At 30.9% G+C, this 27,304-nt stretch overlaps 1 protein-coding gene across 2 annotated transcripts; it reads left to right on the forward strand.

Moving 5' to 3' along the window:
* LOC130892133 (E3 ubiquitin-protein ligase ariadne-1-like) lies at positions 1-27,028 on the forward strand. Of its 2 annotated transcripts, none has more exons than XM_057797385.1 (7): positions 1-272; positions 331-600; positions 1,801-1,956; positions 2,004-2,069; positions 3,257-3,472; positions 23,272-24,056; positions 24,183-27,028. In XM_057797385.1, exons 2-7 carry the CDS (start codon positions 394-396, stop codon positions 24,262-24,264), a joined length of 1,512 nt encoding a protein of 503 aa, XP_057653368.1. In that variant the 5' UTR covers positions 1-272; positions 331-393; the 3' UTR covers positions 24,265-27,028. The 2 variants fall into 2 exon arrangements, with proteins under 2 accessions (XP_057653368.1, XP_057653450.1); XM_057797467.1 differs by having other exon boundaries at positions 1-268.
* Positions 27,029-27,304: the final 276 nt, after the last annotated feature.

The raw sequence follows: 27,304 nt of genomic DNA on the forward strand, positions 1-27,304 counted from the left end.
ATTCATTAAAAATACGTGTTGCCACTTTATGAAAAATATCAGTTTTGATGCTAAAAATGTATACGAGTACCAGCTCATTTAAGAATAAATACAAATACATTAATATTTCATTGCCATAACTTCATATTCTACTTTCTATTATAATTTTCAAGTTGAATTCAGTTTCAAAACTATATAACATCTCTAATATAAAGTGTATAAAACCAAAAATGACAATTATTTTTTTAGATATGGCAACTTTGAAGCTTTGAACATTATCCTTGTCTTGGTCGGTAATAAATGTATATCGGATTATAAGTGTACAACTGTATTATTTGTGTTGTTTTTCAGATAGATATTGAAACATTAAAATTTTTCATTTATATGACGTTGTCTGATTGATTTATATTTAAAATGGATTCAGAAGAGGAAACCTACGATGATGTTGATTCAGGCAATGAGTCGAGTGGAGATGATGTTGATTTTGCTATGGAAGTCGAAGTAACTGGGCATAGAGAAATGCAAACAGATTCAGATGATTACCCTTTTGAAGTACTAAGTACCGAGGAAATAGTTCAACACATGGTAGACTCAATAAAGGATGTAAATTCTGTAGTGGAGGTAAAACTAAATTTCGTCCAATAACCTTTTGACATTATAACCTCCACAACAATGAAAATGTTCGTTGTATCGTTATTAATGGAATTTATTCACATTCAGCGCCCCCATACAAGTAATAGTCACATATACATTGCTTATTCTGTTGTACATGTTAATAATAACCTGTAGAATTACCATTGCCAGAAATATATGTACAGAAGACTTGCTTTAAATGCAAAAATATTGTCAAATCATTATTGTTATGCCTTTCTTCAATGTTATTTTAAAGTTTATACACATTAATACAATGAAGGCGATGTCAAAGTATTGTGACATTGTGGATTTCAAAAAGTCTATCAACATGTAATTACCTATTGAACTGTATCAAAATGTGCAATTCAAAATCAAAATATTTAATTATATAATATGGAAACAATCAACTAAATTTATAGTAATCAAAAGTCAATGGTATTCATTAAATATTCTATATCATCTATGTTACATGATTCAAAATTAATTTCTTTTCAGTTTAAATTTATTCCTAATGATTAAAGTCTTTTGAATCCCATTCTTATTCTCATCAGCATATAAACACAATATGTGGAATCTGAGACTATTTTGTTAATTGGACAGTTTCTCTTTAACTTATTGATGTGCCTTTATCCATTCTAATCTATTTTTTTAATGTTGAAATATTAGCTTAGTTGGTTTTAGCATCAACACATCAGTTGTTATTTGAAGTTTGTTTTTAAGAGAACATTATTGAACTCTGCCTACATCTTTCTTTATTTTCCTTTTTTCTGTCCTTTTATTTTATGAAAGAGTGTAATGTACATATTTACAAGAAATAATGTCAATGTGGTGTTTGAAATCTTTTGAAGCTTTCATTTTAAGTGAACCAACTAAAAAGTAGTAAAATTTAATTCATATATGTTTGGCACAAATAAAAAAAATTTGTAATTTCAGCAATTCACATTAAAATTTCACTAATGCATATTCATTATTTGTAATAAAGTTTCAACAATAAAAACTTAAAAAAGTTAATAAACTTCTGTTCTATATATCCCTACTTTCACAACAGTACTTGAATGATTGGAACTCCAAATATCAGAGTAGTTAAATTTCTCAAGTACTCAAAAAATTCAAGATCATAACTTAAAATTTTGGAGCAAACTTGACTTTAAAGTATTTGAAAAAGCAAATACCCAACTTACATTTCAGATACCTGCAACTACAACACGTATTCTTTTAAATCATTTTCGATGGGACAAAGAAAAACTTATGGAAAGGTTCTATGATGGAGATCAAGATCAATTATTTTCAGAAGCTAGGGTCATTAATCCTTTTAAGGATTTGAATATTAGTTATAGGGCAAAGGTGAGTACTAATAACCTATTTGACTTGAATTTAATGTTTCTTTTTAGCCACAAAAGAAATCTAATAATGGTACAGAAGACTGTGAAATATGTTATACTGTCCTCCCCTCATCAGTAAGTATATTGTATCAGATACAAGAAATATTAAAATAGTTACTGTAGCAGATGCTTTATATCTTTGATGTAATGATCTTTTATTTTACAATGGGTGATTATTGCTTTAAGAGTCTCAGTTTGTTAGTTCATAGGTCTAGCCTAAAAGAATAATTTTATATCCGTGCATTCTCTGTTGGAGATTTACATTACTGATGACTATTACTTGAAGACAAAAATTTTTTGGCAACAAATCGAACCAAAAATGGGATGTAAATATAGTTTTAAAAACCCAAAAAATACACTTTCAAAGCACCTCAAACTAAGAAGTTGAAACTAATTTTTCCAAATAAGCTTAAAATAATGAATGAAAACTTATAGTATTATTGGGGAAAAAAGCGTGGGGCCCTTTATTCAATATTACTCATATGTCGAGCGCCTGACGTATAAATTGTTTCCAATATGTACTAAATAGATCTATCCTACAAACACAAAAAATGCTTACTCATAGTTATCTATTTGCGACAGGTGTATTCCATTAATCTAGTCTAGTTGCGACTTTTGAAGTAAATACAGTCTCTGCAGTTACATTTAGAAGAAGCTTATCATGTGATCCCAAAAAATATACTTTTGAGCGTAAAAGTGATCAAAATGATTATTCATCTGTGATAAAGTTAGATCCCTTCTGTGGTATCAGTTACATAGCAATGGAAAAAACTCTGGAAAAGAAGGTATATAGAAGCAAAACCAATTATTGGGACAGCCTACAAGGGCTGAGACAGGCAAATAATCTTCTGGAAAACCATAACCAAAGAAGATCTGCTGAATGTATCAACCTAAGTAAGACAAGTGTTAAACACTATGAAACTCCAAAGCACTGCACCTGAGAGCGCATGAAATAGAATACAAAGACCTCTGGCAATTAAAGCCATCTCACATTCTACTTTTTAAAAGGAGGGGGATTAATGGATCAGCTGTAAACACAGGGTTCTCCAGTGTCTCAGCAAGAAAGGGAGACACAATAGATCCTTTGGGTCGCAGTGTATACGAGACCCTAAATCCATACATATATAGATCTCTTTTCGCCTACGCCTACCTACGCCACTGTATTTGTTTAAGAGATATACTACAGTTAAATGTTAACAATTAGGAAATTTCTTTTTATTTATGCTCTATACAGTTTGTGTAATACATATCGTTTTTTTTAGCATATGACAGGGCTAGAATGCGGCCATAGGTTTTGCATTCATTGTTGGTGTGAATATTTAACGACAAAGATAATGGAGGAAGGTGTGGGTCAAACAATTGCCTGTGCGGCTCATGGTTGTGACATTTTAGTTGATGATGCTAGTGTTATGCGATTAGTTAGAGACTCTAAAGTTAGGCTAAAATATCAACATCTTATAACAAATAGTTTTGTTGAGGTAAGTAAATATTTTGTCGCGCGTACATAAACATCTGAATCTAAAGTAATTTTTAATTTGACAGCTTTTCTAGAAATTATAACAGTATTTTAAATAAAAGGATATAAAAATACTGTAAAGATGAAACATTTAGAAAAAACAGTTGCAGATTGAGACTAAATAATTTTGAGTTTAGTACTTGATACTTCGTTTGCTATTATAAGCTGTTCTTGAAAAAAGCAAATTAATTATGTTCATGCCGGTACATTGGCAGTATGAGCACCAGTCAACTAAACACAAGCAATTAAACACTAACCTCTCTGTAGTAAAGTTACTCTAAATTCATGAGTCAACCAAGTTGGAGCAGCAGACCAAATGGTATATGTCTTGGCAACTAGACAACTAACTTTTCAAAAATAAACTATAGTCTTCAATCCGCTAGTTTTGAAGTTGATTTTAGAACAACGAATAGATATTACATAAACTTTATTATTTTTACAAATAAATGTGAAAATACATTTGTTTGTGTCATTGGTGCTAGTAATTTGACAAAAGAAGAAATTAAAGTAAAAATAGATTATCGCCTTTGAAATTCAGGGCATGACCAGCTTAACTGGATAAGATGACCTTACAGAAAACATCAAATCATAAACAGCTTATGAATAGATAAAGAAAAGATTCTGAGACAATAATCAATATACAACTAGTGAAATATGGAAAATGTTATTCTGTAGTTTATTTTGGATTTTTTTTCATAAATATCCCAATTAATTGGAAAAAGGTTTGGAATATTTTCTACAGGATGATGTACCATTACATGGTTTTCTTTGTAAGCTCAATATAATTGAGTTTTGTGATTAAAAAACACCCTGTGTATATTTTTAAATATTATTTTTGCGTTTGTTGGTTTATATTATTTGATTTTATATTGTTGTTATTAAATTGACAACACCTTGTTAAATCTGACAGTAACATTACATAATTGCACTGTCAGTCATTTATATAAGCAGTCATATCAATTGACTGATATATATTTAATAAGTTGTTTAAATTATACTTTCAAGGCCTTTATATAAACAAAATTTTTTAGATAGTCTATACTTTTATTTAATAGTTATTTGTGTGTAGTTGTTGATATTATTATAGAGTTGAGGGTTTGTTTATTATTTAATAACACAACAACAGGTATAGATGAACTTAATATGTTGTGATATAATGAAACTCATAGTATATGCTTTCAGTATTTTATTATCTCATTGAATGGAAAGTTGCTGACACTGAACTAACATTCTGATATACGAGGTATATTTGTAATGTAATTTCGTTTTCATTATTTTCCGCGGTATTCACTGTCTATCTAGCAGTTGGTTATGTGCACATTTTAGTGCTTGTTTAGGATGACTGGGTTGATTAGAAATCCTGCCGTTTATGAAGATATTCGATCAATGATACACTCCACAGAACATACCTAAGAAGAAATGTAAACTTAGTTGTTATTCAGTGGAAACAACATGGCGAATTTTCTATGCCAGTGCTCTCAATGGTACGTGGCAGAATTAATTTATTTTCGCGGTTCATTTAAATTAACAACAAAAAAAATCTACTGCATTCTATGTAATCAATTTCCATCCGATTTTGCAGTTTCTTGAATGGATGATAAAAACCATCTTAGAACTGCGACAAATAATATTTACATACATTTTCAACTACACCAAGCAAAATTAGTAGACCAATATCACTTAAAAAATTTTTTAACAAAGTGAAAAGTGTAGTATGTAAATAAATACTAAACAGTAATAAAACAGGAATTCAGTTGAATGAAATATATCAATTTATCACAGTTGAAATAAAAAGTTGTAGAGACTTTTTTGTACATAGAAAGATCAAAAGTTTAGTCCATCGTTTTGCTATACCTTCTCTATGAACTATTTTTCAAGTTTGATATGTTGACTGTTGTATTCCGATAAACTTGATACATTACAATTTCCCTAAGTGTTAAATTGCTCTTATTAGATCCAGCTACAGTAAAAAACTCCGATTTTTGTTTGTCAAAACTACTACTTTCCTTTGTAACAATGGAGTCTAAAAACTTCGTTGGAAACTTGCCAGATGTTGAAACATGAGCACTCGGTCTATCAACTTGATGCTCTTCTAAGATCATATCAGTGTCTACTATAGGTACTTGTATTTATAACATATGAATGTTCTTGATTTACTGAACAGTCTCTAACTTTGGTGTCCTTTTTTGTCAAACAATATTGTCCGTATAGTGGTTATGCTACATAATCTCATTAAAATTGAAAAAAAAATGTGTTATAATCATAGAGTCGACTTCATTGATGGCCTAGGGACTATTATTTAAAACAAAAGGTTGTTAAGACTAGATAGAGCAAAAGTTTTTTCTGTATAATCCATTGTTATGATGTACCTTGTATATTTCTCAATTGTGAATTAATGAACTCCTTCATTACATTATTATATACAATTTCACACATCTTCTGTATGTATTTAACTGCTCTTTGTTATTCTTCAAACTGTTTTTCAATTTTGATATTTTGACTGTTGTATTCCAATATACTTGATACATTCCAGATGCATTCAAAAAAACAAATCTTTGTTTCGTAAAACTACTAATTTCCTTTGTAACATCTGAAACTTTACTTGAAAACTACTCTTCTATAAGTAAATTTGGCATGTTGAGGCATAAACATTCGGACTATCAGCTTGATGCACTTCGACTATCATATAAATGTCTACTATACCTGTATTGACAGCATATAAATGTTCTTGGTTTACTATATGGTTATTAACTTTGGCGTAACTGTGATCTTCATAAATAGAAGTAGACAATGAGAGGTGCGGATAGATGGGATAGCTTCATACTTCAAATGTTTTCTATTGAAATTTGTAAAGAGTTTTCCAGAAAATGATTTTCACACAAGCGATAATTTGATGTCGAGCATTGAATTTTACAAAATTCTTCCCATTTAGAACACACACTAGGAAAGCATTTGAGAAATTTGAGCAAATGATTATTTATCCGACAATTGACATTGACAGTAAATACATTTTTATTACACTAGCGCCACGATTGGTCAGTGGCAGAACTATATTTGAGATGCTGAAATTTAGATGCAAGTCGACCTTCTTATTGAGTATGTTCAATGTTACACTCTCGGAATACGAGAAACGTTAAACTAAATAGAATTCATTGACAAATCTGTGAGGTCGACGAAGAACGAATGATTCCCATTGGTCGTAAACTGGGATGTTTTTGAATATCCACCTCATACTGCTAATCTCGACACAAGCGATTTTTTTTTACGAAATCTCTTCTTGGCAGTTAGAGGTACACCAGTGATGACTATCTGAAATAATATTGCTACCTCAATGCATGGGCAGTGATATTCTATAAAGAGGGTATACAAAAATTTGTAGCATGGTATGACAAGGCATAAGGGAAGAATGGTAGATTTTTGTGGAATAAATTTATTTGCTGTATCTGTATTGGTTCTTTTTTTATTTCAAAACGGAACTTACTTGCGAACATTCCTCGTATTAATGTGTTGATTTAAAAAAAATAGTTATCAATTTTTAAAAATATTTTATTATCAAGATTCGACCAGAAATGAATCAAAGTAGCAACATTACGAATTGGATTAGTGAATACAATAATTTTAATAGAAAGAGGTGTCACATTTATTTGAGTACAGTCAAAGAAAATTATTGTTAATGAGAAATTTGGGTAATTTTCTGAATTTTCAATTCAAGTTATTTTGAAGTGTCCTCAATAGTTCTGTCGAAGATTTCATGGAATTATCCTATAGGTAGAGGTTAAAAAAATAACATAATGTGCCTTTTTGAATTTTTCAATAACTATAAATAGTAGAAAAAATTTTTAAATTCCAGTTGTAGATCCTTTAATTTCACACAAATGAGGTCCTTTGAATTTTTTCGCTTTAATAATATTTACAGAGTTTAGTGATGATAATTATAGCTATGAAAAAATTATAACTTGCTTAAAAAAAATCAAATTTCAATTTTAGAGATTCTTTTTTCATATTTCTGTCACAATTTAAAAACTTTTATTTCTACTATTCTCTAAATTATGCATTATATATAATCGAAACAACAAAGAAAGGCTATTTGAAAATAAAGTATAATGTATTATGATGACGATTGAAGGGATGATAGTACCAGGTATTGCCCATAATTTACTATCATAAAGCAAGCAAAAGAGTTTATCAAAGACGACAAGGTGATTATTTAGTCATAAAAAGCTGAGAACTGTGGTGAAAAACTTGGAAAGTTATGTTTTAAAATTGGACTTATTCAAAGTGTACTACAACTGTTACTCTTTTAAACAGAAAAGGCCTAAGGATCATGAATTTACCTCAAAGTAATAAAATATGTGACATATGTTTGAGTAACAAAAGCACTAGATTACCTTTCAAACCAATTATGAGACCACAATCTAAAATATTGGAAAACTAATACATTAAGATATGGCTGGTTAATAGTTTAATAACATTTTCTGAAGCATCAATCATAGTACAATAGTACAATTGTCAGATTAAGGTTACGTTCCATAACAGTAATATCCTTTGATGTAAGTTTTTCCCCGCCTTTTGGCGTCTCTTCTATATAAAAAAACAATTTCTTCCATTTCTATAATGGGATAATATTCCAAAAAAATGGTAGATCTATTTCGGAAACTTCAAAGTAAAAACTTTCAGGAACTTACACAATATTAGCATTTGAGGACTAATTTTTTTGGACTAATGTACTCATAGAGTTCACTGTCATGGGCTTAACTTTACTCATGTAACTTTTAATAGTTGCATACCTAGAAAGACATAAAGATTGTATTCATGCCATGACCATTTATTTTTCAGTGAAAATATTCAATACTTTTATTATTTTTAAACTATATCAAGCAATATATTGGGAATTAAAGTGCGTTCCACGAAATACTCACGAGAAGCAGACCCAAAGTTTCTTTAGTTCCACTTAATTCCGAGCATTACAATCGTGAACCTACGAGGATTGATTGATCTTAGCCTACTATAGAACCAAACAAAATTTCTATGTCACAATATTTTAGTTACTCAACATATTCTCCTCTTTATTGGATACATTTATTACAGCGAACCTGCAACATCTCTAGAACTTTCAAAAAAAAATGTTTCTTCTTGCTTTGCAAACCAGACCTCCACAGCTTTTATTACCTCCTCGTTGGAAGAAAACTTACGACCTTTTAAACTTTTTTCCAGTTGAGGAAAGAGATGATAATCGAGCGGAGCCAAATCTGGTGAATAAGGGGGGTGTTCTAGTAATTCAAACCCTAAATCACGAATTTTTTGCACGGCAACATGAGATTTGTGTGCGGGGACGTTGTCCTACAAAAACAAAACACCTTTGGATAGCTTTCCGCGTCTTTTCTCTTTAATTTTTTCCCGTAGAGTGGTCTGTAATGTCGAATATTAATCTCCAGTTATTGTTCTACCACTATCCAAAAAATCAATCATGATTACTCCATGGTAATAATAAAAAACAGAAGCAAGATATTTTCCAGCAGATTTTTGGATACGAAACTTCTTAGGCCTTGGAGAACCGGAGTGTTGCCATTTCATCGATTGTTGCTTTGTTTCTGTATCGTAGAAATGTACCCAAATCTTATCCATCGTAACAATTCAGTTTAAAAAGTCTACATCGCACGCTTTTGGTTAACATTCAAACATTTGAGGATCCATTTTGCAGAAATTTTTTTCATGTCCATATTGACGTGAACTATATGATGAACGCGTTCGTATGAAATATCCAGTGCTTCAGATATCCGTTTTAGCCCAACTCAACGGTTTGATAAAATCATGAACTGCATTGATATTTTCCAGGACTAACACAGAAACTGGCCTTCTCGATCGGTCATCATCTTCAATGGAAAATTTACCTCTTTTGAAGCTTGGAGTCCAATTTTTTACGGTCGCATACGAAGGACATTGAATTTATTGCGTAACTCTGGTTTATTTTTTTGACGTCAAACTTCACACTGACACTTCTAATAAGTTATTATTCGTTGCTATGGTAATTAAACATTAATCATTTCTGGTATTAACCAAAATTTTCAATATTTCTTTCCGCCAATTATATGAGATTTAATTAAAGTCGAAAGTTCATCTAAGCCTGGTTCACCACAATTGTTCATTAAGGCTTCGGTCTCCTATTAAATGCTGTATGTGGCGTACGAATTGAGCGTAAACGTCTGAACGCCAGGCACAGCGTCAGTGGTCAATACATCTCATACGCGAACGACAACGTCTCGTTCGCAACAGTAGTCGACAATCAGTGCTAGCGTCTAGTCGTGTGATATACAATGGATATATACTTGAAGAGGAGGCACAAGACGACCGCATACGAATAAAAATCAGAGCAACAAGGCACCGATTATTTAAGAAGAGGAAGAAAGAAGGATGTTTCTAGATTTTGATAATGAAACCCTTAAATGCGAACAATACTGAATTTATTAATAATTTTCGTGTCAATCAAGTACAATTCAAACATATCGTAAAATTTGTGCTGGAGTATATAATAAAACTGCCATAAAAAAAGGCATCCTAAGCCCATATCATCTGAAGAAAAAGTTTTAGAAGAAGAGCCAGTGACCAATTTTAGGTGGTTATTTTAAAAATGACGAAACTTTCTACAGTAAATCCTCTATACCTAATGAAAATGAAAAGCCACTTCTGGCAGCCCTGTGTGGCCTGAGTAGACTACCCCAAAATTTTGTGGAGGGTAAGAAATAAGATTTACTGACAAAACTTGACGCAATGCTTCTACTGGTATAATTGTATTCTGGATAATCTGCTACGTTTTGCTGTATTACTTCTAATGTCACAACCCCCTTCTTGAGTAGCTTTGTCAACTGATTTCAGTTTTTCTTCACATGTTTCTGTGAATGATCCACAGCAACCCCTTCCGAGACTACTCAATAAATGGAAAATTTATTTACTCTAGTTAATTCATCAATTCTTATTATGATTGCATAATCAGATTACTGAATATTTTCCTTTTTTAAACATTCGAATATATTTAAAATAACCTGCTGTCTTTGTATATTTATATCTTTATTATTACATTCATACCTGTCTTTATTCTCACTACAATGTGCAATTTAATTGTCTTCATTCGCCCATGGCCTAAAGAACGCTATTTATTTAAAGAAATTTATGAATTAAATTGATCTCACCAAGCGATGCCACTGCTTATCACATAAATATCTTGAAGAAACTGTGTACATACGCCTTTCGACGGCTTCGGCCTATAGAAGTGCATTTATGTTTACGATTCGATGTTTTCATTGGTAAACAGTGGAGATGATGAGTCCACGTGGACTGACGGTTTGTTAGATGTTTACCGAATTTTAAACGGGGAGTAAAAATTATTTTTCATTTCTAAATTTAGTATGAGTGCCGTGCGTATTTATAAAATATTGATTGATCCTCGCTTAACAGTCTTCTGCAATTGATATTGGAAGAACTATAAATGCTCTTGCAGAAATTCCATGAAGACAAAATCTGTCGAAAGTAATTTCCTGAAATGTTATGTTATGATTCTTTTATCTAAAATAAAAATTATTTCCTACCCCCCATAAAATTTTAGGGTAATCTACTCCGGTCAGACAGGGCTGCCAGAAGTGGCTTTTCATTTTCATTAGGTATAAAGGATTTACTGTTGAAAGTTTCGTGACTTTTGAAATGACCACCTTCGTCTTTGTCTTTATCCAATTTTGATATTTTGTGCTGACGCCAAATACGATGTTTACGCTGCAATGGTTCGAATTAACTAGAGACAAGGCACGACGCTTACGGTGTGCACACCCCAACGTCAGCGTGACGTGAAAAAGACCACAACAGTACATTTCTGTAGTAAGCATCGTGACTCGGCGTACGACGTGACGCTGTACGCGACCGACGGCGTTTATAGGAGACCATAGTTTAATAATCGATTGAAGATTGGTGTGATCTGGAATGGAATCATTTAGTTTTTTACTTCTCATATATATCTAATTCATCTATTATTTTGAAGTAAAATAACTGAGTGAAATGATTCTAGTGAGTTAAGTTTTGTGTATGTTCATAAACCGCAGAGGCTGGGTTCCTGGAGTGGCGGGGTTGGTAATACCTTTAGTGCTAAAGAAAAATTGAAGCTCGATATAAATCTATTATTGGTCGTAATTAATTAAACCTTAAATTGATAATTTCATGGTATTTTGGAAAATTGTTCGAAGGTATTGCCAACCGCCTTTTTCCAAACTAGCTAGGCCACTAATGAACCTAATTAAACTTAACATATTAGCTGTCAAGATTCTATTAAGAGCTGTATCTAAAATTATTTCTGTCTGACTCAAATAGCTTAGCGAACTAAATTTATTTTGTTTATTAAGACTTTCATCTACTTTAGCCAATATATTCTGGGGGCTGTAAGTGGATTTTGTACATAACCTAATCAGGGATTACTCATTTTACTTATAATATCTGAATTTTTTGTTATTAATTCACTTTAGTTTATTTTGTCTGAGAGCTAAATGTGGTTGTTCTACTTAGGTTTATGTTTATGAAGATTTTCACACTAAAGATACTAATATGTGGTTTTTTCTTATTTCTCTTAGTAATTTCAAGGACCTACATTGTAATAAAATTGAAGTTTTTTTACATTTATATATTTATCTTTTGCCTATAATTGTTAATTTGCTATAATAAGTATAAATTTTAATTATCTGTCTTTTTCCCCTTTTGCGTCTGCATCCTTTTTTACTGGATTCTAGGTTTTCGTCCATTCAAAATATTTAAAGCAATATAGTTATGTTTAATATTTGTTATTTCAGATTTTCAACGGTCATCTGAAGTCAAACCTTTGAACCTCCAAGTATTGGTAACAGTATTCTGCTTTATTAATAGAGCAATTTATCGGCATATTAAACGATTATTCTTTTCTTGTAAAGAAATCGATTTGTTGGAATTAAAAACTTAATTGTCTCAATTTTTTATTATTTTAAGTACTTTCTGGACACATTGGTATAATCTATTGAGCAAAAAATGAAATTAAGCACGGAAAAAAGTTATATATAATCATTTAGGCTTACTTTATGTCATTTTTTGTAGAATAAATTCAAATCTATAATATACATGAAAATTTTACTTGTAGTGTACTTTAAAATCATACAGAATTGAATTCAATGAAAAATAGTCTTTTTGCATCTTATTTTCTTATTGAAATTCTCCTTGACCATTTTGTTGGAACCATTTGTCGACCACATCAGTATAATTCTATTTAAAAAAAAGATACTACAATATCGAGCACCAGTACCATTTACTGCTATACGAGCTTCATTGTTGAAAAAGAATAGTTTGCTTGTATTCTCCACCAAATAGTATCAAGAGGCTTCAATTAGTCAAACTTTGTAAATAGAATTTAGTGTGTGAGATTTTGGATGTCCATGAAGCTCCCTTACTGCTTCGATATTGTCATTTGATAGTTTATTTTTCGACAAATGAGATGAGCGTCACAAATTGCTTCAGTCTACTAGCACAGAAGTGATTGAATATTTAACTTTTATTAAATTTGGTTAGCCACAAAAAACGCATCTAAATCAGAATTTTTAGTACCGTTAGTGATATTTATACTGAACACATTGTTTACTAGAATTGGATTGACACATATATAATATCTGGAGTGTTCCATTACCCCAGTACTGTCTTACTCATTACGCAAAAAATATTGCATTAATCTAGGATGAATTTAGTGACTGGTTTATTAAAAACACAATACTGACCCTTTAAATAACATCCTTAATTAACATAACATCTATAATTTGAATAAAATTTTCAAATCAGCGAGTATTCATCTTTTTCATACATCATTAAATAATGATTACATGTTTGATCAGGTATCATTTTAACTATCAAATGATTCTTTAACGGGGCTGTCAATTATTCACGGCATAAAGGGTGGCAAATTCAAATCTTTATTTTAATATAATTTAAATTATAAAGTTTTTTGCAACAAAAAATTAATTGTAATAAGTAATAAATTTAAGACCGCTTCTGGGCACCGGAAAAAAAAACCGCCCCAATAGTGTAATTTTACTTTAACTTATGGTCTATATATTTTATTTTTCAAAATTAAAATAACTAATTTATTACAGAAACTTTATTATAAATTATATAATCCAAAAATAAAAATAAATATTTGTTTTTTGTTCTAACAATTATAAATTTGGCACTAAGGGTGACTCTTATATGATCAATTTTTCCACAGGCAAACAAGTCTGACATTTTAAATTGCGAGTTGGTAGATTAAATATTTGCAACCTGAACGTTGAAGTATGTCGGTTTTCAACTTTCTTTCAACAAGAAAATGATCGCTTTGCGCTACAGTTTGTTACAGCTAAGTCATAAATATTCGATTGGCGATTTCCACGATTGGAAACTAGTGTACAGGTCGTTTGCGAGCAACAAATTCAAAAGATCGGAAGGCGAATTCCGTTTCAGTGTGATAAGCATGGAAGTACACAAATTCGTCATCTAATGAGGACTCGAGATCTGAAGAATAAACATTTCTTAAACGTTCAGCTCGTTTACGAATTTGTCTGTTACCCAAGTTGCCAAATTAAGTGATAACTGAGAACTTCTGATTTTTTTTACTCGAAACCTCTTGTTCCTTTCTATTTTTGTGCAAAGCATGTTTTCGATACCCAAATCCGCTGAATTTTTCAAGTCCATCGGCCATGTTTGTGAAATAACTTTATATAACTATAAAACAGACTGTAGGTGGCAGCATGTGCTGTTTCAAGTTAATTAAATCAAATCAATCAAGACTAAAAAATTTTTTTTCACTTTTTCACATTTTGCCACCCTAAAAAATTTGCCTCCCTGTGCACTTACCCAATTGCCCCTGGTGTAAATCAACCTCTGATTGTAATCATGAAAAAAATCTCCATTTATCAAAAATTACTTGGAAACTATAAATGTTAACGAAACTAATCCTTTTACTGTAGTTTGATTATTCAAAGCTATACTGTGTGTTTTTGTTTAATGTGATATCAGAAATTATCAGATTTGTGTTTATGCGAATTTAAACTTTAATGAAACTTTACAAGAAAAGAACAATATTATATTCCTCTTTTTCTGATATATCTTTCTCAACCCATTTCTTTATTACTGTTACACAAATATTAATTAGTAAATGTGGCAGTCTCTTCATTTCTTCATCCATCACAATTTTATTTGTTTCCGGTGGAACAATTTTTCATCATGTATTATTTGCAAACACAAAATATTTATACATAGTTGTGTTTGGCGTCATTGTACTGGTTACTTGAACATATACATACTTATCATGAAAGAGTTATTTAAGAAGTATATAATATCTAGGTACTTGAATATTTATGTTGCCTAACCTTTTTAAAAGCACTTAATATATTAGATTTTTAAGTAATTTTGGTTATAGAAAGGTTATGTAGATGGTTTATTTTGTGTAGATTATGGGATTCGCCTTTGCCTACACTGAATAGTATAATTTGAACTTTTTATGATGTGTGATATATATTTGTTTCTTATATTCTCCTGTTTGGTTGGATATTACAGCATTCAAATTGGAAATGATATCAGAGAGGTGCCTAACCTCAGTTTACTGAGTTTTCAAAATGTCTACAATATGGAGGATAGAGGTAAGGAGGACCATCTCATATGGGGGATTAGCTTAAGAACTGTCGGCTTGTAGACGGTAAATTATAGTTCAAAATTTGACCAGAATGGCGCTCCTGTCGGACGAGATATCATATGAACTTAGTTATTTTAGATAGAATGAAGTAAGCAGTGTTAGAAAATTTAATATTTCAAATGACTAGAGTCGTTAATTAATATTGGTATACAAAATCGAAACTATTCACGTAGTCCAAAATAATTTTGGAAATATAACCTAGAAAAGCTACTGTGAAATAACGCTGAATGTTAATTATTGTGAATTTGTAAGAATTTTTACAAGTAATTATAAAGTGTCAGTTATCAAAAATTTTTAATAGACAATAGAATCATAATGGGAAACATTTGCTCAGTGAAAAGTTGTCCGAGTGGACGTAAAATGAAAAGTAACTCGAGCAGTAAGTACGCCGAAGTCATTATCTTTCTTTAAACCTACAGTATGCAAAACATTCATTTTTAAATATATTTTTTAATTAAACATTTACAAATTCATACATTTAAAATTGATATAAAGCGCTTTATTTAAAATTTACACTTATGCTATAGTAGCGCCTTGATGGACACTTTCTGTTGCACAGAGATGGTTCACCTTACCTCCACCCTCCATAGTCTACAATATTAGGCAATCGGCACTTTTATGTTTAGAAATACCTGCTGCAGTTTTATCAACAAATATTCAATTTTGTCAACAGTAAAAACACAAGAGGTTTTTTATCGGATAAACTTCTTTTTGTAACGAAATAATTTTGCCAATCAGTAATTTTACGAGTAAAAATGACAAAATCGCGAGACCGAAGGTCAAGTGATTTTGTCAAATGTCAGTTTTTCGAGCAAAATTACTGATGGAAAAATTTTGAGCTGAAAAGAAATTTATCCTTAAAACAGAAGCTTAATTGTTTTTTGGCAAGATAAATTAACTATCGAATATATGAATAAACAACAACAATTATTATCTATATTGATACAATTAAATTATTTAAATGAAAAGTACCAAATACAAAATTAGTATAAATTGTTTGGTTTGGTGTACTGATTTCAAAATTTTCTTCTCTAGTATTCACACATGTAGAATAGAATATTTTGATTTTAGTGATGTTCAGGATCAATTTGGAAGTAGAATTTAAGTTTAGAAGGTGATGATGAGTGTCCCGTTATCTTTATAAGTTGTTGGTCACTTACTCCTGATTTGGCTAACTGGGAAACTGCACTAGCACGGTTCGAATGATTGATAATTTTATTATTTGTAATATCGAGTCCAATTTTAGTTGCAGAATATTTGGTCCAAGTAGAAATTGTATTAATACCCGGTGGAGCATTTTTGTACCAACCGTTCGAATTTTTGTTTTTTCAAAAGGGATTTGGAATTGAAAAACGTCGTTCAAATGTTATGTTTTCATTTCTTTTTTGTAATAGTAATTTTAACAATGCAACGGGACCTTCATCCATTTAATTTTTTGTTATCCATTTGCTGTCTGCCCACCCTGTGTCGTCTTTGAAAATATTATATTGTATTCAAATCTTCTTGTTGAAGCTCCATCTTAATTTTTGCCTTCTTTAAAATGGTAAATTTTACAGTTTGCAGCTTCTCCTTCCCTCCAAGCTAATTCATAAGAAGCTATATGAAATAATCTTTTTTATAATCCCTCTGGGTTGTCTATGTTCCACAATTTTGCCATTTTTACTATATCTTTCTTTTTCAATGGTACAGAATTTAACTTTCTTCTCTCTGGAATAACTTGTAATTCTTTCTATTTCATCACGAGCTTCTTTAAAAGTTATGTCGGCAAAAAGATCAAATTTAATATTGTATTCATTGAAATATTTTTCTTGAATAATCTTCCCAGTTGAATTTCAAAATGATTTAACTGCATATTCTTATAATCTTCTCCATTCCTCTTTTTCATATTATAGGCCCAATCCTTTAATATATTTGCTACTTTTTGTAACTCCATAAATTGTCTCCATATTGACGCTTTAGTATTTTTGTGGATTGCGGGCTGGCTTTTTCTGTATTTTTTTATTTGTGAGTCGAAGCTTCCACAAAATGACTCATGTTGTAATGTTTTAGTATCAATTATCAAACAATACTTAAATAACTGATAGGGCAGACATTAAAGTGACTAGATTTAGACGCCTATGAGGTACAGACATTTTTATCGGCGATAAAAAACGATGTTCCTTTTTTATCGCTGTTAAAATGACTGTAACAGTCATATTCAAATGACACATTTTATATAAGAGTTAATTCATCAGAGATATATATTAAAATTTGAGGTTATTCCTTCCTCAATCATATAATCATAATGCCAGTAATTTTTTACTGTACTAGATTATTTTAATGGTTACGTATTGACGCGGGCTCAAATCACGCTTGATGAGACGAAGCCTTAAATCTTATCACTCAATAAGTCCCGATACTGACACATAGATGACGCCATATAAGTTTTCAAAACCTTCAAACGACATAAGTGACACAAAACTATTGATAATCCATTTTTAAACCATCGATTGTTTAATATTTAATTGCGATATTTGCAATCTGGTGTAGATCTTTTGGGAAATCATATATAAAATTGTAAGAAATATTTGGAATTAAACATTTTTTTTTCATTTAAATATTCAAGTTTCCGATTCAACGGATACGCCTAGTAAGAAAAAATACTTTAAGGATAATTTTTGCATAGAATTAGTGATCTAGAAACAAGAAACATACCATTCGCGAAAACTACGAAGTGGGCGGCATCTGTTGATTTTATTTCAAACTTCAGTAAAGCTGAACAATAAAGCCAGAAAATACGAACTGTTTTTGTTTTTATAAACAACAGCAAGTGTTATTTGAAATTTTAGTCCAACTAGTAAAATAATATTCCTCTTTAAAGTGCTTTCCTGTGGTAAAAACAACCACACATCCATAAGGTGAAAAAAATAAAAACGTGGTAAAAGTTAGTGTAGTGTTACAATTCTACTGCTCGTTAAAATCACATTCTAGTGACCAATAAAACTCTTGTGCACCTTTTTGGTAGTTCCAAGTTTTCCCTTGCCTTCCTCATCACAGTGTTGTAGCCGATTGAGCCGTTCTGGTTTCATTTGCAAGTATCTGGATATGAGCCGCGCCAAAATTTTTCTTGTCTTCTTTCAGTACTGACGCTGCTGCTTATCCACCTCAGTGCTGCAGTGGGTATTTTATTTCCCCAGTACCATGTATAACTAGGAGGCGTTTCCCTATTCACTATCTAAACAGTGACCTGACTGAGGATTAGCAACCGCACACGGGGGATTTTACAACTTCATCAATTGAAAATTTCATAGATTTTTGGAATAATCAAAGACGAAGTCACATATTTGTTTCCTGCAATTTTTTCTGCTGTATCAAGAAATATTGTTGGGCATTTTTCCAAGTTTTTCAATATTATAACATCATCAAGTTTAGACAGTGTAGCGTTGAATGCATTAGCCGTCTGCAATACTTTTTCAATCAGTACACATTAACAGCTATTTCATCTCGTAACAAATTCCTGAATTAATTCATATGGAGTTTTATTTTCATCCTCAGTACCTCTCCATAAAAGTTACTCTTCTCCAAATTGGTATTGACCAGGTTGCCACTCCTAAAAAATGTGACAATTTCTTTGCTTTTTTGAATAGTAGGTTGATTATTTGTATTTTTGCAACTGCTCATAGCGTGGGCAAAACATGGTATGTCTTTTTTTAATATTTCACCAGCTTTCAACATATCACTTGCATTATTTGTCACTATGCAGGATACCTTTCTTTCGCTTCTTGTTGAACTGTTGGAAGTATTTTTTAAAAATTTATCCATTTTCGTTGAGTGTAAATACTTGAAATAAAAAAAAATTCAATTGCAAGAAAGAAAGACTTAATGACTTGCTATTGTCTAAGAGCTAATAATGGCAAAAATGCTAGATTAGGTTTAAAGTCACTGTTGCTGGTCAAAAGTAAATCATAGCATAACTGTTAATGTACGTTGTTAATCGAATAATCATTTGTAATAAAAGGCTTAATTGCCTGTTAACAAGACTAAAAAAATATACATCTGTCCAACACAACATCTTATATAGAACTGACTTAAGGTACGAGTCGTACGCACGAGCTCTTACCACCCATATAAAAGATCATGCGCATAAAATTAACACATCACTCAATAAGTCGAGTGACTAACTAAGAAAAACATATTTTTTGCCAAAAAATCGATTTTATTCATCAATGTAATCTTCTTCAAGAGTAATACAATCATTCCAATGCTTCTCTAACTCAAGACCGTGCTGATTTATCTTACCTCAAAATAGGCTTCAGTTTCGGCAATTGCTTCTTCATTTGAGGTGAATTTTTTACCGATGCATTTTTTTGAGATCACCGAATGGCCAGTAGTCACTGGGGGCCAGAACTGGACTATATGGTGGATGAAGAAGCAATTCGAAGTGTAATTCGTTCAATATAAACATCGTTGGCAACAACTTGTGAATCGGTGCTTTGTCTTGGTGAAACAGTTTGTTTTTCGACATATGAGGCAGTTTTGCCTTGATTTTTGCATTCAAACGATCCAACAACTCTATGCAGCATTTATTATTGATTGTCTCTCCCTTTTGGAGATAGACGTTGAACAAAATTCCACGTGCATACAGTCCACTCAGATGATAATAGTTTTGATTCTAGAATGAAGTGATGTATCTACGTTTCATCCATTGTCACACTTCGACCCAAAAAATCTGTTTTTTTTTGATCGACTGTGAGTAAACAAAGCACCCACTTTAAATAAAGCTTTCTTATGGTCGAATATTCATGCATAATTGTAAACACACTGCCTTCTGATATCTTTACGGCCTCTTGTCTCACACAATTTCAGTTTACGATAAGATAGAACCAATTTGTTGACTTTTTTTATGTTTTCTGGATTAATTACCTCAATTGGACGACCAGTACGTTCACCATCATCGGTATCTGTAAGGCCACGTTTAAATTCAACAAACCAATAAGAAATGGTTCTTTTCGATGGAGCAAAGTCCGAATAACACTTTTGAAGCCATTGTTGAGCTTGTACAGTATGTTTCTAAAATAACAAAAGTAGCTTCATTTAAATGCCTGTCACTTTTTTCTGATTAATCGAAATGTCATTTCAATTTTACACATAGTCTTTTGGAAGTTGGTACATCATAAACGTCATATGGATTTGACAATGACAGCGCCATCTTTGTGTCAGTCACACGATTTATTAAGTCTTTCGGTTTCATGTCAACCATGCTTTTTATCAAATTAACGATCTATTAAAAATTTCATCGTCCTGTCTTGGATCGTCTTAACTTTGGTGCTACCCGAAGCTGTCGCTATATTTTCGACTAATTTCAAAGTCTCATTTTTCTTTAAATGATCAATTTTTTTATTCGTGGCCTTTTTCAAAAATTGACTTTCTTCTGATTCGAACGCCTCTTCAAATGTACCAGGAATATTTGTGTACAAAAATTAGAATACAATATAACAGTTGATTTTTGGACCAAAAATCTAAGTATTTAAAACTCGCATAGCCTAACAAACGGTGTCATTTTTCTTTTCCCTCATATTATTTATTGTTATATTCACATAAGAAACATAATTATTCATCTTATTTTTCATGAAAAAAATTTTTTTACCACTACTGTTGTTACTTTACTTTCAAAATCAATAATTCTAACTATTTTTTTTATAAATTATTTTATTATTTTCTGCAACTTAACTATCACTTAATAAATATCACTATATATATTTAACATAAAGCAAGTTTTCCATCCTTACCAAATGCATTAAAAAAACTTTTGACATTACCGATTTTTCTGACCTATAAAAATATTTATCGCCTATCTATATACCTATATACTTATCATTATTATGTGGTCCTTAGAACCACTATTCAAAAGCCATTATGTTTCATAATTACTTACATCATTTAATTCAACATTGTGTGAATCAGGACAAGCAACCGTCGTTTTCTGTCCTCGCTGTTGGTCAACACAATGCGCTCTTCCCATGCGCTGATTACTGAAGTTGTCATGCGCTTCACCGTAGCTTCCTCTTCTAGCTCCTCGCCGGCCACGAAGCGTTCGCCATGTGCCTCTTCCGCCTGACGTTTGCAACGCCGATGGTTTTTTTAAAAACAAATTCGAAATAGCACTATATATATTAAAAGTTCATAGCTTCATCACATTTTTTTTAATTTTAGAGATAACACGCTTTTTCCACTTGCCATAGTCCTCTCCATCAAACACTGGTATATGTCACCGGTTTTCACCATTTTGTATTACTCGTGCTTTCCTTCGTACACTGATATGATCACCGGTTCTCACCATTTTGTATCACACGTACTTTCTTTTCGTTGGCTGGATACTATCTAATAATTTTAATGAAACGATAAACTTTTCGAACCACGGAGCTCTTCTAGGCTTTATTGCTTTTTAATAAGAATAAATAAATATACATCTGTTCAATACAACATCTTACATAGAACTGGCTTGTTAAGGTACGAGTCGTGCGCATGAGCTCTTCCACACATATAAGAGATCATGCGCTCTCCTCACAACGATACATCTGCGTACAATCATAGACTTAATACACTTTTCAACAATGACAAAAAAGCAATAATATCGATAGTACGTCAATAGTTTAAATCTATGGAAATCGGTATATATTTACTCGAAAAGAAACTACAGCCACTTGAAGGTACAAAATTAAAATCGATGCATTATATCATTTATTACATTTTATATCAAAATTGAAATGTTTTTATATAAACTACCGATCAAAAGTTTCTGCCCATCCCATAATCATGTGATTGACGACTCACAGATCCAAAGATAGCAGCTCAGATAAAGGAATCTAAGGATCTACCTTTGAGTACTTCTACAGTGAAAAGGAGATTGAAAGAAACTGACCTTTTTGGAAGGGTGGTAGTGAAGGGATCTTTTTTAAAGCGTGAAGTTGAAATTAAGAGATTGCATAGAGGTAAAGAACATAAAAAGTGGAAGCATGAAGAGTGAGAGAGTTTTATGGATTGATGAGACAAAGTTTGAGGTTCTTTAAGGTCTAAGAGAAGTTTGTTTGTGCGCATGTCAAAAGAAGAAAGGATGTTACATCCATGTTTAATCCCGACTGTAAAACACGGAGAGGACTCTGTGATGGTTTGGTGATATTGTTGAGAAAGGGCGACTGGAGATCTGGTAAAAATTGGCGGGATTCTCAAGAAAGAAGGCTACAAAAAATATTAAAGGAAAATGTAGTACATTCTTGCAAGCGCATGTATCTTCCAGCGTGATTACGATCCCAAGCATTCCTCGAAACTGTGTGAAGAGTATATGAAATAATGAAATGAAATCATTGGAAAGGAATAATGTACTGGAAGTAATGATTTGGCCATCACAGATGCCAGACCTCCACCCGATTGATTGTTATGGGACAAATTGAAAAGGGAAGTAAGAAACCAGTGTCATACTTGCACTTCACATCTTGGTGATATTTTTAAAATATAAATATCAAAATCAATCGTATTGTTTTTATTTGTTGTGTATCACAAAAACTATAGGGTGGACCGAAACTTTTGACCGGTATTGCAACGAATTGTTTATTATTCAATAAATGGTATACATTATGTGTATTGGAAAAAAGTTTCTTTGTCCTATTCACATGTTGAATATTGTAGTTCAAAATTCTGTTTGAATCATCGAAAAACATGCGTGGAAATCAAAATCTTGAGTACAATAGTAGCAGTCCTTGGAGATGATCATGTTGCGTTGTGTGCGTTGTCTCTCTATTGAATATTTATTTTTTTTTATTTGACTTGTTTTTGATTTTTGTTTCGATCAGACATCTTATGGAGTGCTAGTTTTCGCTCTGCATGTGTTTTACTAAACTTTCCAGCGGAGACATTCAATTGCCAGCATAAATCAGACTATTTAATTAGCAAATTTACAAATGTAAAAATAAGATTCAGTATAAAAAAACTTCAGCAGGATATTTCGAGCGAAAGAAATGATTAACCGTTTTTTCAATTCAATTAAGTAATTTTTTTTTCAGTGCAATCGCTTACTGAGATGGTGTCCTTCGCCAGACTGTAGTAATGCAATTAAAGTTCAGTACGTGGAGTCTCACAAAGTAACATGTAAATGTAGCCATACATTCTGCTTTGCGTGTGGGGAAAACTGGCATGATCCTGTTAAATGCCACCTGTTAAAGAAATGGATAAAAAAATGTGACGACGATTCGGAAACTAGTAATTGGATAGCTGCTAACACCAAAGAATGCCCTAGGTGTAATGTTACAATAGAAAAAGATGGAGGGTGTAATCATATGGTTTGCAAAAATCAAAACTGCAAAGCAGACTTTTGTTGGGTATGTTTAGGTCCATGGGAGCCTCATGGTAGTTCTTGGTATAATTGTAATAGGTATGACGAAGATGAAGCTAAAGCAGCAAGAGATGCGCAGGAAAAATCTAGATCAGCTCTTCAACGCTACCTATTTTATTGCAACAGATATATGAATCATATGGCTTCATTGAAGTTTGAACACAAACTGTATGCATCCGTTAAAGAAAAAATGGAAGAAATGCAACAACATAATATGAGTTGGATAGAGGTGCAATTCTTGAAAAAAGCTGTAGATATATTGTGTCAGTGTAGACAAACATTGATGTATACTTATGTGTTTGCTTATTATTTGCAAAAGAATAACCAGTCTGTGATTTTTGAAGATAACCAAAAAGACCTCGAGAGTGCTACCGAGACGTTGTCGGAGTATTTGGAGAGGGAAATTACGTCTGAAAATCTTGCCGATATTAAACAAAAAGTTCAAGACAAATACAGGTAAATATAATAGTATTTTATCTTTGTATATTGATATTTTGAACACCCTCCACAACTTCAGAATGTGTTAGTATTGACATTGAGAGAATGAATAGTTTGCAAACTTTATTTTGTTTCTTTTTTTAGGTATTGCGATAGTCGTAGAAAAGTTTTATTAGAACATGTTCACGAAGGCTACGAAAAAGAGTGGTGGGACTACAATGAATAAAAATGTACAGAGCATCCGTTCCTCCGTAACTAGTATTTTAGTATTGATAGATCTTAATACTTAGTTACCTCACAGAACAGAAGAAGAATCGTGGAATTTTATTTTACAGTGTGTTATTAGTTTTATATTAATTCTCAGTTTTTTATTTATTATTTTAAATTCTTCTTTTTGAATATTTACTTTTGGGAACATTAAATATACCTCAGTAGTAATCCATATTTTGGAACATAACTGAATCATATTTTTCTTTATATTTTTTGGCTTGTTTGACACTTTATACTTTTCACTGACAGTGTAAATAATTTATATGTATATTTGTACATAATTGAAAATCTATTTTTATTTTAAACGGGTAATTTTAGCAACCATGTTTTTGGATTCATTAAAAATCATTCAATTTTTAACCTTCAACATGGTTTTTAAAATTTCTTGGAAGAGTGGAAAAATGGAAAGTATTGAATTTGTATATATCAAATTCTATCATGGTTTTGAATGAAACTTTATTTATAGACACAATGTAATTATTGCTTTAAATTTAGATAAATTATAAAACTGATTTTCACAATTAAATTTTCAAAGAAACAAAGGAAAAGTTGGTCGTAATTATCAATTGAAATGTCTATATTTTATTATTACTGTGTTTATACTATTTTTTTTTAAATTTATTATTCATACAATCTACTGTATTGTTTTGGTTATATTGTTAAAAATGGAAATTTTCTAATATAACAAAGTTGAATTTTATATACTTTTTACATACCAAAATACTTATATTATCTAATAACTAAGTGAAATATGATTTCAATGTATCAAATTTTCTATTTGAACCTTGAAAGTTTCACTTATTCATCATTATTCAACAGTCCTTATAAAGATTAAAGAATAGTTTCTTCTGCTTTTAATCCTTCTGTAAACTATATTTTTTTCTTTATTTGAAAAACCTGCTTGATTGTAATTGTACTAGGAATGCGCTCTCTCTCTGTCTCATAGTTATGTTAATAGCATCTAATTTCGAGTGGTATTGTGGGTTGAAGACTCAAATTAAAACTGTATTAAGAATTTTTAAAATGCTAACGTTTCGATCTTTTATTTGATCTTTATCAAGGCTAAGAATATATGGTACATTACAACTGAAACGTTGAGGAAGATAAACAAGTAGTAAAAATTTTGAAATTAGAAGTAAAATCAGTTTACTGTAACAGTATAAAACTCTATATATGTATATATAAGCGAATAGAACACACTGTATGTGAGACAAAAATTTAGACAAACCATATAACATAAATCCGTCTAGTGGTCACATACGGATTCGAGAAATATAACGACAACTGAGCAGATTTTGACTGCAGGGAACACGAAAGATTTTTGGCCCTGTTTCGACAAGTAAAAATTAGTTTTAACGGAAGAGGTTTGTGAAACCTAGTTTTACCTAGTCAAAATTAGAATAAACTGAAAACAAGTTTTAACTGTAACATTATACCATTTTGTTATTACGTTCTTGTTAATTTTATATATTGTGACATCCAGAAACTTGATTTTATTATTGTATTCGATTTCGATTGTGAATTGAAGTTTTCTATGATAATCAAATTTTTTATTTATGTTTTCAATTTGATTCTTTGATACGGTAGGAAAAAGAAATAAAGAAAATAAATAAAAAGAAAGAAATGGCGAAATAAAAAGTTGCTCTTCCCAAGATCTAATTAGATTATTTTTTTTTTTTTTGATAAGAATTGATTGGATCTAGTTTAATTTTTTTTTGTAAATTGCCTTAACGTTTAATAATTTCATCATTTTATTATTATGAATCTTCTGATTCCATAATAATCGTTTTATTAGATTAACCTGCTCTCAAATTTTGTGATTTCTTTTTTGATTGATAAATTCTTTGGTTAAACTTATATTTTTAGGTTTGATATTGGTCTGTTGTTTTTTGTTTTCCAATTTATTTTTAAAATTAGTGATAATATTATGATGATAATAAACTAAGGCAAAATTAATTTTTCTTGCATCCATCCATATGTGACTATGGGACGGATTTGTATCATATGAAGCGTGTCCTATCCATTTATATATACATATAAAGATTTTTATATTGTTAAACTAAACTTATCTGATTATTGTTTTACTTATATATTCACAATCTTTTGTTTACTTGTTTATCTTCATCAACGTTTGAGTTATATTGTACCATATAATTTTAGATTTGATAAAGATCGAAACTTTGGCATTTTAATAAAACGTTTTATTTTGAGTCCTCAACCCACAGCACCATTCGAAATTCACATTTATAGGAAGGACAATAATATCAAGTTAACACTACCTGCAAATACTTCTGTGTCTGAAATGATTATTTTTCTAAACCAAATAATATCAATTATTGGACAAATTTGAATGAATATGATGTAAACAGTTGGAAAAATATGATTCGTTAATTTGGTTGTTTATTCATAATTTTGAGGACTGTTTTTTGGATCATATTCTTGAGATGAGAATAAAAAGAAAAAAAAATAAATATAATATTCAAATATTTGACAAATAGTTTCAGATTAAATCCGAATTATGAATGGTTTTAGCTCCAAAAACTGAAAAAATAAATTATCTTCATGAGTGCCCTGTATATTTATAGATCTTACATTTGTGTGTAGTTTACCATGCTTAGTAAAGTTAAATAATGCGAACACTGTAAACTTTGGCATACGCAATATTCCACTTGATTGTACATATGTGTTCATATTGAAAATACAATAAATATTTAAATTATTATGATAATCTTGTTAATTTCTGCAATTCACCGAATTTAAAATGAAAAATTGTTATCAATCATATTTTTCTAAAAACAGATTAAAAACTATACAATCGAAAACTCCAGGGAAGTATTACCAATCTTGAATATTCATTTCACTTCATTATAGAGGCAATAATACATTTTTAATGACTTATTTTTTATCCTTTCAAGCAAATGTATGTAATTTATTATTGATAAATTATAATTAATATTGTGCAAAAGTGAGGCTAAAGTGATATTGAACAAAATCTA

The sequence above is a fragment of the Diorhabda carinulata genome, chromosome 1 (genome assembly GCF_026250575.1).
Source record: "Diorhabda carinulata isolate Delta chromosome 1, icDioCari1.1, whole genome shotgun sequence".
Taxonomy (NCBI): domain Eukaryota; kingdom Metazoa; phylum Arthropoda; class Insecta; order Coleoptera; family Chrysomelidae; genus Diorhabda; species Diorhabda carinulata.

What these genes read in the sequence shown, in the direction of transcription:
- LOC130892133 (XM_057797385.1), top strand. Translation starts at nt 394, where the DNA reads ATGGATTCAGAAGAGGAAACCTACGATGATGTTGATTCAGGCAATGAG. An exon ending in ATGTAAATTCTGTAGTGGAG is followed by an intron (nt 601 to 1,800) that starts GTAAAACTAAAT and finishes CTTACATTTCAG; the next exon opens with ATACCTGCAACTACAACACG. An exon ending in ATATTAGTTATAGGGCAAAG is followed by an intron (nt 1,957 to 2,003) that starts GTGAGTACTAAT and finishes GTTTCTTTTTAG; the next exon opens with CCACAAAAGAAATCTAATAA.